The sequence below is a fragment of the Gorilla gorilla genome, chromosome 9 (assembly GCF_029281585.2).
Source record: "Gorilla gorilla gorilla isolate KB3781 chromosome 9, NHGRI_mGorGor1-v2.1_pri, whole genome shotgun sequence".
In the NCBI taxonomy this organism is placed as follows: Eukaryota; Metazoa; Chordata; class Mammalia; order Primates; family Hominidae; genus Gorilla; species Gorilla gorilla.
Window position 1 is genome coordinate 86370963 of NC_073233.2, and position 15586 is coordinate 86386548.

General features: G+C 38.8%; 1 protein-coding gene across 10 annotated transcripts in view; it reads right to left on the bottom strand.

The window, feature by feature from the left end:
• NARS2 (asparaginyl-tRNA synthetase 2, mitochondrial) overlaps positions 1 to 15586 on the bottom strand; it is a 138523-nt gene that overhangs the window by 52293 nt on the left and 70644 nt on the right. For 9 of the 10 annotated variants that reach the window (XM_004051882.5, XM_019037677.4, XM_063693424.1 and 6 more), the window contains one exon: positions 4761 to 4893. The exons of the other annotated variant lie outside the window; for it this stretch is intronic. In XM_004051882.5, the coding sequence (XP_004051930.2) occupies positions 4761 to 4893 (133 nt within the window). The remainder of the gene's footprint in view (positions 1 to 4760; positions 4894 to 15586) is intronic. 10 annotated transcript variants of the gene reach the window in all.

Here is a 15586-nt window from a genome sequence, read left to right on the forward strand (position 1 = left end):
TGTGGGTGGGACTAATGTAATCACAAGGATCCTTTACGTGAAAGAGGGAGGCATGAGGGTGGTGAGTTAGAAAGATTTGAAGATGGTACCTTGTTGGTTTTTAAGATCTGTGAGCCAAAGAATGCCGGCAGTCTCTAGAAAATGGAAGAGGCAAGGGACCTAATTCTCCCCTGAAGCCTCCAAGAGGAATGCAACTCTGCTGACACCTTTTAGCAGTGTTGGATTTTAGACCAGTAAAATCCACTTTGGACTTCTCACCTCCAGAAGTATACAATAATAAATTAGAGTTGTTTTAACCCACCAGGTTTGTGGTGACATGTTATAGCAGCAATAGGAAATTAATACATAGAACTTGTAATGCATATGGCAACTATAAGATAAAGGGGTGAAGGTAAAGGGAAATATATAGTAGAAAGACTGTTGTTTTACTTGAAGTGTTAAAATATTAAGTAGAATATGGAACAGAATAGAGGATTCTGAAATAGATCCATATATATATGACCAACTGATTTTTGACAAAGACCCAAAAGCAATTCAATAGATGAAGTTTAGCTAACAGCCTTTTCAACAAATGGTGCTGGAGCAAGAAGTTATCCAGAGGTAGAAAGGAAAAAGGAAAGAGAGGAGAGGAAAGGAAAGGAAGGGACAAGAACTTCTGTCTAACGTTACACAAAAAATTAACTCAAAATGGATCATAGACTTACATGAAAAATGTAAAGCTAAAGCTATAAAACATCACAAAATCCTTGAGATCTAGGGCAAGGTAAAGAGTTCTTAGACTTGACACAGAAAGCATAATCCATGAAAGAAAAAATGATAAACTAGATGTCATCAAAATTAAGGGGATGAAAAGTCAAGCTACTTATTAGGAAAACACAGTCAGAAACCACACATCCAACAAGGAACTAGTAGCTAGAATATATAAAGAATTCTCTAAATTCAACAGTGAAAAAAACAAGCAAGCCATATGGAAAATGGGCAATAAAAATACATCTCACAGGAGATGACATATAGATGGCCAGTAAGTACATGAAAAGATGCTCAACATCAATAAGCATTAGGGAAATGCAAATTAAAACCACAATGAGATACTAATACACAGCTCTTAGAATGGCTTAAAACCACCACATATGCCTGACAGTACTTGGTACTAATGAAGAACTAGAACAAGTAAAACTGCCATACATTGCTGGTAGGAATGCAAAATGGAACAGTCATTTTGGAAAACAGATTTCTTCCCTATAAAATGAAAGAAATTTTGTAATTTATATAAGGAACATAAGTAACCATGGACTTTGGTATCCATAATGGCAGGGAGTGGGGAGGGTCCAGAAACCAATCCCTTCTGGATACCAAAAGATAACTCCACTTAGGAGTAAATTTAACCAAGATCTGTATAATGAAGACTATAAAACATCACATCAAACACTGACCTAGTAATCCCAATCCTAGGAATTTACCCAAGAGAAATGAGTCTGGGTGGCTGTGGCTCACACGTGTAATCCCAACACTTTAGGAGGCTGAGAGGCAGGAGGATCACTTGGGCCCAGAAGTTTGAGACCAGCGTGGGTAACACAGTGAGATCCTGTTTCTACAAAAAATTTAAAAAATAGCACCTGTAGTCCTAGCTTCCTGGGAGGCTGAGGTGGGAGGATCACTTGAGCCCCAGGAGTTCATGGCTGAAGTGAGCTATGATTGCACCACTGCACTCCAGCCTAGGTGATAGAGTGAGACCCTGCCTCAAAAAACAAAAAAACAGAGAGAAATGAAACTTTACATTCATATAAAACCTGCACATAAATATTTACGGCAACTTTGTTCATTACTTTCAAAAACAGAATAAACTAAATGTCCTTCAACTGGTGAAGGGATAAATCAAAACTGCTTCAGACACCTATTATGCAGCTCTCAGGGAGTAATGTCACTGAAGCTACCTCCTTGCCCAGGCCCACCCCATCCAAAGCCACTGGACAAGTAACCGTTCTTCTGGGATAACTGATCTCTCTGGAGTAGTCCAACCCTTTTTAATCAGTTCCCGACTTATTTTGGAATATATCTGAGATAACACCAGCAAAGGTAGTACAAGGTAATGCTCTGAATAAAATGACTCTGTGTGTTCTTCTGGTTCACAGTATTCCTGGACATTAATCACCAAAGCTTAAGAAACTAGCCTAAAAATCCATCAGTCAGGGCATCTACAGATAAAAACAAAGTCAAGAAATGGAAGAAAAAGAGAAAATGAGGCTGGGCATGCTGGCTCATGCCTGTAATCCCAGCACTTTGGGAGACTGAGGCAGGCGGATGGCTTGAGCTCAGGAGTTGAAGACCAACCTGGGCAACCCCGTTTCTACCAAAAAATTAGCTGGGCATGTGGTGTGTGCCTACAGACCCAGTTACTCAGGAGGCTGCAGTGAGCTGAGACTGCACCACCACACTCCACCCTGGCAGACAAGAGTGAGACCCTGTCTCAAAAAAAAAAGAATAAAGAAAAGAAAATGAAATAAAGAAATGACTAATTTTAAACCCTAAGTTTAGATTGAAATGCTCCGGTTTAGAGCAGAATAAAATAATTTCATGGCACTGTTGACTGAATGCAAAGGTGAAAATCTGTAACCGAATTCTGCTCACACTTACTAAAAAGGTATGTAGCTTAACCTATCTATTCCTCAATGTTTTTACTAATATAACTGAGAAAAATAAACGATATCTTGCAACCCTGTCATATGGTAAAATATAATTGTAGAACAAAGATTAATAAAGAATTAGGGGATGGGCTCAAGTGAAAGCTACTTAAGGAATACCACTGACTCCTTCTGAAGCTCAGATCCTGAATCCCTACAGTCCAGAATATGGTTGTTCAACATCAGCACTACTGATACTTTGGGCCAGATGATTACCGGGGAGAAGGTGGCTGTGCACTTTAGGTTGTTGAACAGCACTTCTGCCTTTACCAACTACATGCTAGTAGTGACCACTCTCCCCCTTCCCTGCCCATTCCCTAATAGGGATAACCAAAAATGTCCCATGGGGACTGATCCAAAATGCTCAGTGGGAAGTGTAAAGGGAGTATGGAAGTGAAATGCTGTATTGTGTGGCCAGAATGCCCCTTCAGGGCCAAGTGCCCTATATGGGAATCCAGGAATATTACTAACTGCTGATGGTTTATAGTTGAGTGCTTCATCAGGAACTGTTGAGACCCAAAGGTGCTGCCTTACTCAAGGTTATGCCCCTTCCAGTGGCTAATCACATCCAATGATTGGTTGATATGGGAAGGCACAAAGTGCTAACGCCTTGCTTTTAGATGGGACAACTGTTCCCATCTGGTTTAGGACCATTCCAGTTCCAAAGTTCTTCACAGAAGAAGCTAAGGCCTCTGTTTGTAAATGGGTCACAGTTCACACTTCCCACTGTTCAATGTGACTTTCTTCCTTTCCTTATGAATGCTGTTCTCAAGAGCACTCCCTAATAACGCCCCTGCCCACAAATCTCTGCCTTAGAGAGTTTTGTTTACTAGGAAATCCAACTCAAGACAGGGTAATAAAATAATTAGTTTGTTCTATTTGTGATATATATGGTATTTATGTTTTAAGTGGAAATAGGTCATTTACTGGGTAAGAGTAGAAAGACGTACAAATGAACAGAAAGGAGAGTTGATGAAAATCACTAAAATAAACATCCCATAATTACAAACTAAGATAGTAACCACAATGCTTCTGAATAGACAATTCACAATTTAACAGTTAACAATTCCTGGGTATTTACTAAGTGCCATAAATTATGCTAAGTACTTCATATATATATATATATATTATACAGACACACACACACACACACATATAGATTTCATCTACCTGATGTTCTCAAGTAGCCTATAAAGTAGGAATTTTTATTCCTATGTATTGGAATTTTGATGAAGACACTGAGGCCTAGAGAGATTAAGTCCTTTGTCTAAGTTGGTCACATAGCATGTGAGTGGTTAAGCATCAAATCTTGGTCCATTCAATTCCACTTGTGTGCACTGTCTGGATTATGTCTACAGCCTCCTAACAAGGCCTCTCTACTTTTATCTACCTCTAAATCATTGTTCATACTGCTGCTAAAAAGATGTGCCTAAAATATAGCTCTGACCTTCATTTTCCAATTTAGAACTCTTGCTCCTTAAATTTTGGGTAAAGTTCAAACTCCTTACTATGGCATTGAAATACAAGATCTTTCATGATCTGTTGCCTGACCATGACCATCTCTCCAGCCTTGTCCCCTGCTCAACTGAGCTGATAGCTCCTGTGGATGCTTTCTAATATAGCTACATAGGGGTTTATGTAAGTATTACAGACATTTATATAATTATAAAGATGTTTGGTTTATTTTCCTAGCAAATCAGAGCTACTATTTAGTGAACCTGCTTGTGTTCCAGACCCCATGCTATATGCATTATATTATATATACAATTTCATTTACCCCTCACATAACCTTAGGAGTAAGCACAATTATTCTCATTTTAGAGTTGAGGAACCTAAAGATCATGAAAGTCAGGGAACTTCATAGCAAAGCTAATGGCAGAGCTGGGATATAAACTTAAATCTGTCTGACTCTTGTATTTTAAACTATTACAGTAAAGGCATTCAATAAGTGTTTATTAAGTAGTTACCCCTTCTTTTCACTTTATGAATACCTGTAACACATAAACGTCCGAGGTAAAAATATATACAGAAACATTTTAATGTCACAGATACCTGGTATTTTAAAACTTGTGTACCTACCTGCATAAGATCTTGAAGGCTGTCAACAAAAGAAATCTCTGCTTCTATCATATAAAACTCTGCCAGGTGCCTCCGGCTCTGAGAATTTTCAGCTCGGAAGGTCGGACCAAAGGTAAACACTTGAGTAAAAGCTCTGCAATTCAAGATTAAGAGAATGCAAATAGAATTCACATGATTAATTTTAAGTATTTAAAATATTCAGTGAGCTCTTACGGAAAATAAAGTTTTGTGTGCCTCTGTCTTGTCCACAGACTGACACATATTTGCTGCTATATATTTCTCTAATAGGTGATAATAATAGTTTCATTAAAAATGTTACATTGAGGCTGGGCACAGTGGCTCAGGTCTGTAATCCTAGCACTTCCTGGGAGGACTGCTTAAACTTAGGAGTTCAAGACCAGCCTGGGAAACATGGTGAAAATTTATCTCTACAAAAAATCTTTTAAAATAGCTGGGTGTGATGGCCTGTGCCTATAGGTCCAGCTACTTGGGAGGCTGAGGCAGGAGGATCATTTGAGTCCAGGAGGTTGAGGCCACAGTGAGCCATGTTCATGCCACTGCATTCTGGCCTGGGCGTGAGTGAGATCCTGTCTCAATAAACGAACAAACAAACAAAAAAAAAAGAAAAAAAAAGTTACATTTATAGAAACCATTTTATCCTGAAGGAATCTGCAACTGCTTCACAAATCCTATGATTTTACTAAATATAGAAACATAACCACTTCTGGGTGCACTCTACTGCAGCTGCCTTAAAACAGCAGGCAACTGCATTTCACAGCAATCAAGAACAAAGTAAAGAAAAAAACACCGCAGCCCAAGAAACCCCACAGAAAATGTAGATAATAACAGTGAAAACTAGAATTTCATGTAGATAAGGTGTGTTCATTTATTTTTTAAACACAAGAAAAAAGAACGTCAGATACATATTGCAGTTCACCTTGTTCAAAGCCCACTCAAGTCCTTCACGACCACCCGTCTTTCAATCAATGGTGAATGACCCCTGAAATGTGGAGGTGAGAGATTTTGAGGAACTACTTTATTCCCTTGATTCCAGAGGACTATAGCTCAACCATCCAAATGGGGAGAAAAATCCCTTATTCTTAAACTCCTATAGTGAAGTGGACACTACATCCGTCATTCTTTAATACTTATTGTTTCCCTCACATTCAAACCAAGTAACAGCTGAGATTAGATCAAGCACATATGAAGTAAAAAATATTTCTTGAGGACTTAATCTTTAAATGTTAAGGTTTTGTTAGAACAAAGCAAGTTGTTTGAGGCTCCTTAGCAATGATCCTTGATCCTGAGCACACCTAATCTGTCATTTAGCCAAATAATATTAAGATCAGAAAACTTAGTGTAGAAAATAGATGGATTTTGTATATAAATAAGTTTTTTCTTTTTTTCTTTTTTTTCTAGTAAAGATACTCTGGGAAAGGAAACATAAAGTAACTATGGTGAAAACCAAGAGATTTATTTCTCTCTCAATTGCCATTTCAGTAAGACCCAACTGGTAGAAGCTTAGGAATTTATATTTTGGGTCTACAGCTACCTTCCTAAGACCATGATCTGCTAACCTGAGAACCTTAGTTTTTACTGAAAAAATAAACAGTAGGAACTCAAAAATATTACTATGGTTGCCTTTCTTCCAAGATTCAGCTACAGACTTGCCTACTAGAATGTTTTGAAAAAGACTAAACCTACCTTGTGCAGAATGAAAATTTTGACCCTGTTCCCCAAAACAAACAAAAGACAAAATGAACAATCCTGCCTTTCTTTTCACATTTCCTCCAGCTCTGTTAATCTCAGTTAATCCACCTACTCAACCAAGACAGATCCCACATTCCCCAGCTTATTACATGGCCCTTATCATTTTGATCACAAAATTTAGTTGTTTACACCTTGGAAAACTCTGAAATCTTGCAGCTTTTCTCTATCTCCACAGCTATTGTCAGTGTAAACCTTTGTCTACTGCTTAGAAAATAACAGCTTTTTAACTGGTGTCTGGCACCTGTCTTCCTCCAGTCCCTAACTATAGGTTTCCAAACTCAAATCTGATTACGTCAGCCCTAGTTTAAAAATCTTCAATGATTCCTTAGTACCAAAGAATAAAATTCTAACTCCTAATTTCAACTCAGTTCTTTCCCACACATCCTTTTATCCAGCCACTCTGAAGACCTTCTCCTTTCCTAGCGTGTCCCATGCATGTCCTTGAGTTTTTGCATAGGCTCTTCCTTACCCTGTATTGCCTCCTCCCCTGCTCCTCTACCCTCCAAATAGAAAATTCCCATTCATCCTTCAAGACTTGGCTCATCTGTCACTTCCCCTTTGAATCCTTACCATTCCCCCAAGTTTATTGCTCCCTCTCGTATATTACTATAACACTTTTTCATATTTATTATATAGAACATATCACTTTGAAATGTAACTATCTAAGTTATTTTTCTCCTCCAGCATTTTCCAGAACAGGAATCATGTTTTATTCATATTCGCATCTCTAGTGCCTAAGATAAAACAGGTGCTCATGCTGAATGAATGAGTACTAATGATGATGACAGGCTTCCTCAGTTGTAAACTAAAAAGCACATCCTCACAAACGGTAACATTACAAATATAGAAAAATACTCAGATATATGTCACTGACGCCCTCAGTACCTAAAAGGGGTCAAACAATCCAGGTCTGGCCCAAACAATAAATTCAACAATTACAAGGCCCTGAGTTTCCAATCTGTGACTGTGCCATCTCTAGGTAGGTTGGCAATAGTACAGTACATCTAAATAAGTAAAATGACATTTCTGGTACTTTATCACAAGAAATTGTGTGTATACTTATGGAGCACAGGAAGCTCCAAGATGAGCAGCAATAGGGATTTTTAAATTTTGCAGTGGTTAATGATTTTCCCTGGCAATGCAGGGCAAGGTCTCTAGTATCAAATACAGAAGAGGCTCAATAATTTTTATTTCAATTATAGTAAGGATCAAGCTCTGACTGAGGTATCTGAGAGTTAAATATCATTTTGATAGAGTAAGAACTAATGACCACAGTGCTTCCTCTAAAGTAACAGAGTGATAAAATGAACTGGAAGGTATGTTGAAAAATTGCATAAGAAAGCATCTAATCTTTAAGCAGATGAATGTTTAAATAATTCAATAATGATCACCCTATGTCAGTATCCAAAGATACTGTTCAGTATCAAGTGTTCTATTATAAGTAATAGTAGCAATAGTAGTAGTAGTACTAGTGGCTACCATTATGGAATGATCATTATGGGCCAAGCACTAAATGGCCAAGAACCTTAGAGTTAATCCCTTCATAGTTAACTCAATCTAACTATGTATTAATACATTTATCTTCCAGAATAAGAAACTGCAGTTCAGAGAGGTTAAGAAGCTTTCCCAAAAGTCAAAGTCATAGCTTAGTAAATGGTGGAAGCCAGACTCAAATCCACATTTCTGACTCTAATGCTCATAGCCTTAACCATGATACTAACAACAGTGATGCTCAAAACAACATTGCAAACTCAGAAAATTAGAAAGAAAAATTTTTAGTATATTCCCCCTTCTCAAAGATAACTAGGGGAAGCAGTTTGGCATATTATGAATAGCTTGTTTTATGTGTTAAAATACAGCTCTCTAGAATGTTATCTTCATGAAAATAATGAGAATGATATATTCTCGTCAATACTTTGTAATCTTTAGCAAGTTATTTAGCTTTTCTGGTCTTCAAATCCTTATAGGAGTAGGTGTTGGGGGCAGCTTGGCATTGATCTCTACTGTCTTTTGCAATAATTTTGTCTCTAGCTGCATGTGGAATCACTTCTATTTTAATTTATGTTTCTTTCTTTCTTTTTTCCTATCTTCCACAGACATGAAAGCCATTTGCAGCAAAGACTGAACCAACCAACATTTAAATAAAATCTGAGAACAAGGCCATTTCTAAAATAAGATACAAAACCAGGTGAAAGGCCAGTATTGCTCTGAGAAGAGACCAGGAGAAAAAGAAAACACTCGGCACTAAGAATCATTCTTGTGCCAAACTATGAAGAGAGGAAAGCTATATAAGGAAAATCCATGAACTTGGAGTTAATGTTTAGTATAACAAAAGTACGTTCAATACACATCAACCTAGATAGCTACAAAAATGGCTCTTTGGAAAATAAAAAGCAAAATTGCAAAAAATAAAAAATAAAAAATAAAAAAAGGTTCTACAAAGTTCACTTTCTCCCGTGTATGGAGTTTTATGAAGCCCTCAAGATAGCAAATAGATTAATATAAAGTGGTCACTGATTGCCTGGCCATTTATTCTTTCTGGCCCTGAAATTTCACAGTGAATCTTAACATTTTGAAAGAACAGAGGAACTGCTATTCTTTAGTTTGGGAAGAACTTATTCAGCATAAGACTGATCAGCAACTTTCACTACACCCTTCCCGAACCACCCCCAACCTCCATATCACTTCTTTACTGTTAGTTTAGTAAAAGTTCATTGACCTTAAGTGAACTCCCAGAAAACTTTTAAACTGGATTTTAAAAGTTTTTGCCAAGTGCTTTTCTCATCACTCAGAAAATGGACATCTATTTTACTACTGTTTTGTGTTCACTGGATTGTCAATACTGTGATATATTTTGCATTCATTATTTCTACATGCCTAACAGAGTAGACTCCAGATACCCCCTTTTCAGCTTTCCCCTATCTGTCCACCATGCAATACACTTGGTGGAAAGGGATTATAAAAGAGATGCAGCCTTCACCATTTCAACAAGCATGTCATGTCAAGATGCCTTAGGGAGGGTGAATTCTAAATTCTAAAAATTCTTATCTTTATTGCCAAAAACTTGTGCCAAATAACTTCCTTTAACATGTTCTTAATATTTTTTTTGGAACTGAATTTGAGACCCAAGCAAAATTTAATCCAAATTATATGATGAAATTCCAAGTTTGACAGAGTCTGACAACAATCCTGCTAAAGGGGGAGGAAGGTTAACTAACCATCTGAGGAGATGACATGTGAAAAGAACCTTCTAGCAAAGCAAACACCAACACATAGGTCCTAAGGTAGGAAGGAGCCTGACATGTTTAAAGAATTTAAAGAACAGGTGTAGGCCAGTAGCAGGATCAATGATAAGAGATGGTGGAAAGGACCAGAACATGCAGGGCCTTCCTTGTAAACACAGTAAGCAGTGACCAGATTTTATTTGATACACCTTGAAATACCCTCGCCTCTTGAAACATTTAACACTATTTTCCTAGTACTCTCCTAGCTTTCCTTCGAAATACTGCTCTGACCTCTATTTCTGCCTGCTTTTGCATGCCGCTTTAGCTGTTCATTAAGCAGTAGCACTCCTCCAAAGTTACCCCTAGAACCTTTAACTTTTCTCCCGATACTTTTCCTTATATGATTTCCCTTGGCCAATGATTTCAGTTAACTACTTACTGGCACACACAAATTTATACCTTCTAACCAGCCCTCTTCTCTAAGTTCCAAAAGTATATATCCATCTGCTTATTTGGTCCTTCCACTTGTCACAAACTGAACTCATGTCTCCCCCCAGCTTCCACTTTGATTTCAGTTGTCTCCCAACCTTCCTAGGCCAATCTTCCCAATACGCTCTTTTTTTTTTTTTCTGTTGGTTTGGTGAAAAAACCAATATGCTCTTTAATAACACCATGTACTACTTACTGTTCACAGCACCTTTCAAAATAAAAAATTTACATCAATCGATGTGATTATTTAACATCCATCTCCATTATATTGAAAATTTCATGAGCGACTATATACATATATATATATATATTATTTGGTTCATTATGGCATCCTCATCCTCAGTCTTTTTTTTTTTTTTCTGAGATGGAGTCTCGCTCTGTCACCCAGACTGGAGTGCAGTGGTGCGATCTCGGCTCACTGCAAGCTCCACTACCCAGGTTCACGCCATTCTCCTGTCTCAGCCTCCTGAGTAGCTGGGACTACAGGCGCCTGCCACCACGCCCGGCTAATTTTTTGTATTTTCAGTAGAGACGGGGTTTCACGGTGTTAGCCAGGATGGTCTTGATCTCCTGACCTCGTGATCCGCCTGCCTCGGCCTCCCAAAGTGCTGGGATTACAGGCGTGAGCCACCGCGCCCAGCCCATCCTCAGTCTTAATCTAGTGCCTAACACATACTAGTCAATATTTGTCAAATAAGTAATTCATTTTCTTTTTTTTTTTTTTTTTTTTTTTTGAGACGGAGTCTCGCTGTTGCCCAGGCTGGAGTGCAGTGGCGCGATCTCGGCTCACTGCAGGCTCCGCCCCTGGGTGCACGCCATTCTCCTGCCTCAGCCTCCCAAGTAGCTGGGACTACAGGCGCCCGCCACCTCGCCCGGCTAATTTTTTGTATTTTTTTTTAGTAGAGACAGGGTTTCACCATGTTAGCCAGGATGGTCTCGATCTCCTGACCTCGTGATCCGCCTGCCTCAGCCTCCCAAAGTGCTGGGATTACAGGCGTGAGCCACCGCGCCCGGCCCATCCTCAGTCTTAATCTAGTGCCTAACACATACTAGTCAATATTTGTCAAATAAGTAATTCATTTTCTATAAAATATGCTGATCCCCAAATTGCATTTTTTTAAGAGATGGGGTCTCCTATGTGGCCCAGACTGGACTCCTGGGGTCAAGTGACCCTCCTGCCTCAGGCTTCCAAGAAGGAGGAATTACACATGCCCACTATGGCACCCAGCTTCCCAAATGAATATTTGAAACAGCACTGGGATGGGATTAAGGGTAGAAAAGGAAGGTAAATAGAATATCAATTACTAAACAAAAAATAATTCTGTTCTGTGAAATAATAGTTCACAGAAGGCACTAGAGAGTAACAGCATCAGTTTTTTAAAACTGTCACATATTTTTGCTCTGTCAACAAGAAAATCTTTGAAAAGGACTAGAGCGGGTGAACTGCTCTAATTAGAACAAATTTTAAATTAACTATAATATTACTACAAGAAAATAATTATCCTAGTCTATTCTATGTAAACACAGCAGTATATGATTCTTTGGCTCCTGAGTGAAATGCCACTTCATTCCTGCAACAATGGACTCTTCAGGACTGACTGACTGGATATGGGGGCTTAGAAAATAACATTATTCGAAAAGGTCACAAATCTGACTGTTCTTTCTAACTGAATATTTATCCTTATGTCTCAATAAGACACTAAAATTACCTATATAATTTTGTCAACTGCACTTACTCGTGTCGAGATTATCTCTCTTACACCTCTCATATTTAGTGGTCCTTGCTCTGAGGACTACTAAAGAGAACAACATGTAAGTACTTTACTTTAGTTACATGTACTACATACTGTTTAAGTGTTATTTAAGTCTACAAATATTTCAAAGGTTCCCTTTTCTCAGGCCTGATACTACAGAGGTAGAGGAGTCATTATAGCATTGAACTATCAACAATTTCCTGGACTCAAGTCCTGTCCAGATGACTCACTTTTTTAAGGTTATGGTACTGATTAAGAACACGTAGTCTAAAGACCTAAGCTGAAATCATGGCTCCTCCACTTATGAACAAACTAAGTTCTTAATTTCTGTAAGACTAAATTTCCCCATGCAAAGATAAGGGTGAGTATATAAATGTCATGGAGGTTATTATAAAGATGAAATGAAATAAATACATCAAAAGGTTAACCTAACACCAACTATATGGTAAGAGAACAAATGGATCAAAGTTACTTTTTGTCTCCTTCCTTTCCATCGGGCTACAGTTTGCATTTGCTTGATTTTATTTATTTATTTTTTTTTTGAGGCAGGGTCTTGCTCTATCACCCAGGCTGGGGTGCAGTGGCACAAACACAGCTCACTGTAGCCTCAACCTCCTGGGCTCAAGCAATCCTCCTGCCCCAGCCTCTTGAGTAGCGAGGACCACAAGCATGTGCCACCAAGCCCAGCTAATTAAAAATTTTTTTATAGATGGGGTTTCACCATGTTGTAAAGATCCCTTTACACTTCAAATTATTGTAGATCTCAAAGAAATTTGGTTTATCTAGGTTGTATCTACCAACGTTTACTACTAAAATTGATAAATTAAAATTATGTTTGTGTTACTTAAAAATAATGACAAGGCCGCACACAGTGGCTCATGCCTGTAATCCAAACACTTTGGAAGGCCGAGGCGGGTGGATCTTTTGAGGGCAGGATTTGAGACTAGCCTGGGCAACATGGTGAAACCCCGTCTCTACAAAAAATACAAAAATTAGCCAAGCATGGTGGCATGCACCTTTAGTCCCGGCTAGCTGGGAGGCTGAAGCAGGAGGACTGATTGAGCCTGGGAGGTTGAGGCTGCAGTGAGCTGTGATAATGTGACTGTGCTCCAGCCTAGGTGACAGAGTGAGACCCTGTCTCAAACACACATACGCACACACAAAACAAAAACAATGACAAGTCCATTATGTGTTACAAATAACATATTTTTTATGAAACATAATTTTTTCCCAAAACAAAAAAATTAGTAAGAGGAGTGACACTGCTTTACACTTTTATAAGTTTCTTTAATGTCTGGCTTAACAAAAGGTGGCTAGATTCTCATATCTACATTTGCATTCAATCTGTTGCACTATCACATGCCATGAAGACTGGAAAATACTGTATATATAATCTTGAGACAATGAGAATGAAAAAGGCAATTACTGTCTTAGTATTAGAAAATAGTTTCAACTTCAAGGATTCCCCTGAGAGGATGTGAAGCCCCAGAGATATCCAGACCATATGCTAAGAACCACTATCTTTGGCAATGGTTCTTAATGAAGAGTATTAGTTCAGGGCTCTACCTCTGAAGACCTCTCTTCAGAAAGTCTAAGAAGGGTCCTGGTCATGGATATATTTAAAAGCTCTACTAGTAATTATGATGTGAATCCTGATAAAGAACTACTACCCTAAAAAAAGGTTTAGACCTCTAATTAATATACTTTTTAAAAGGTTTTTTGATGGCTAAATTTTGAAAATAAAAAATAACAATGTTGGCAAGGATATAGAGATACTCCTTGTATACTGTTGGTGGAAATGTGAAATTGTATAACTGTTATGGAAAACAATTTGGTGGCTGCTCAATAAATTAAACAAAGAATGACCCAACTATTTCCTCCTGAACGTATACCTCAAAGAAATAATAAAGACAGGTATTCAAACAAAACTTTGTACATAAATGTTCATAGTGGCATTATATAGCCAAAAAACAGAAATAACCCAAATATTCATCAATGAATGAATAAACTAAATGTGGTATATTCATACAATGGAATAATTTTCAGCCATAAAAAAGAAATACTGATATATGCTATAACATGGATGGAAACACTAGGCTAAGTGAAAGAAGCTAGATACCAAAGGCCACATACTATATGATTTCCTGTATATGAAATATCCAGAAAAGGCAAATCTATAAAAATAGAAAGCAGAAAGTGGTTGGCAGGGATTGGGTGGGGAGGAAACGGAGAGTACACTATTTTACATGAGTTGTTGTAACAAAATATCACAGACTGGGTGCCTTAATTTTCCTGCAATTCTAGAGGCCGGAAATCCAAGACCAAAGTGACAGCAGGGCTGGTTTCTGGTGAAGCCTCTCTTTCTGGTTTGCTGAAGGCTGCCTTCTTGCTATGTCCTCATGTGGATTTTCCTTTGTGCACAAGCACCCCTGGTATCTCTTCTTATATGGACACCAGTCATACTGGATTATGGTTCCACCCTTATGTCCTCATATAACTTTACTTTTTAACAGTACTATCTTCAAATACAATCACATAGGGGTTAGGACAATACAACATATGAATCCTAGGGGAGAGGCAATTCAGTACATAACAGAGAACAACTGCTTTACGGGTATGGGCCTTCCTTTTGGGGTGACGGAAATGTTCTGGAACTAGACAGTGATGTTGGTTGTACAATGTCACTAATGGTAAATTTTATCTTATGTGTATTTTGCCACAACACATTTTTTAAAAGTTGACTGAGGCCAGGCGCGGCGCCTCACGCCTGTAATCCCAGCGCTTTGGGAGGCCAAGGCACGTGAATCAGCTGAGGCTGTCAGGAGTCTGAGACCAGCCTGGCCAACATGGTGAAACCCTGTCTCTACTAAAAATACAAAAATTAGCCAGGCGTGGTGGCATGCCCCTGTAATCCCAGCTACTCGGGAGGCTGAGGCACAAGAATTGCTTGAACCCAGGAGGCAGAGGTTGCAGTGAGCCAAGATCACACCACTGCACTCTAGCCTGGGTGAGAGAGTGAGACTCTGTCTCAAAAAAAAAAAAAAAAAAAAAAAAAAAGGGTTGAATGACGAGATTGTCTATCAAGCACTTTACACACATTTCATTTCATCCTTGCTACCCTATAAGAGAGGTGATTTCCTTCCATTTTATAACTTCAAAAACTGAGGCTTAGACAAGTTAGTAAATAGTCCAGAGCACCACAATCAAAGCTGCTTTAACATAAGCAGTCCAAATCCAGGGCCCACTTACTGTACTGCTGCAAGTGTGCACTCTTAAAAAGTAAAAAGTTCAGCACAGATGCTGAATGGTACACTGAGCTCCTTCACCCAGACTGGAGTGCAGTGATGCAATCTTGGCTCACTGCAACCCCCGCCTCCCAGGTTCAAGCGATTCTCCTGTCTCAGCCTCCCGAATAGCAGGGACTACAGGCGCATGCCACCACGCCCAGCTAATTTTTGTATTTTTAGTAGAGGCGGGGCTTCTCCATGTTGGCCAGGCTGGTATTGAACTCCTGACCTCAGGTGATCCACCCGCCTCAGCCTCCCAAAGGGCTGGGATTACAGGCATAAGCCACCATGCCCAGCCTGAT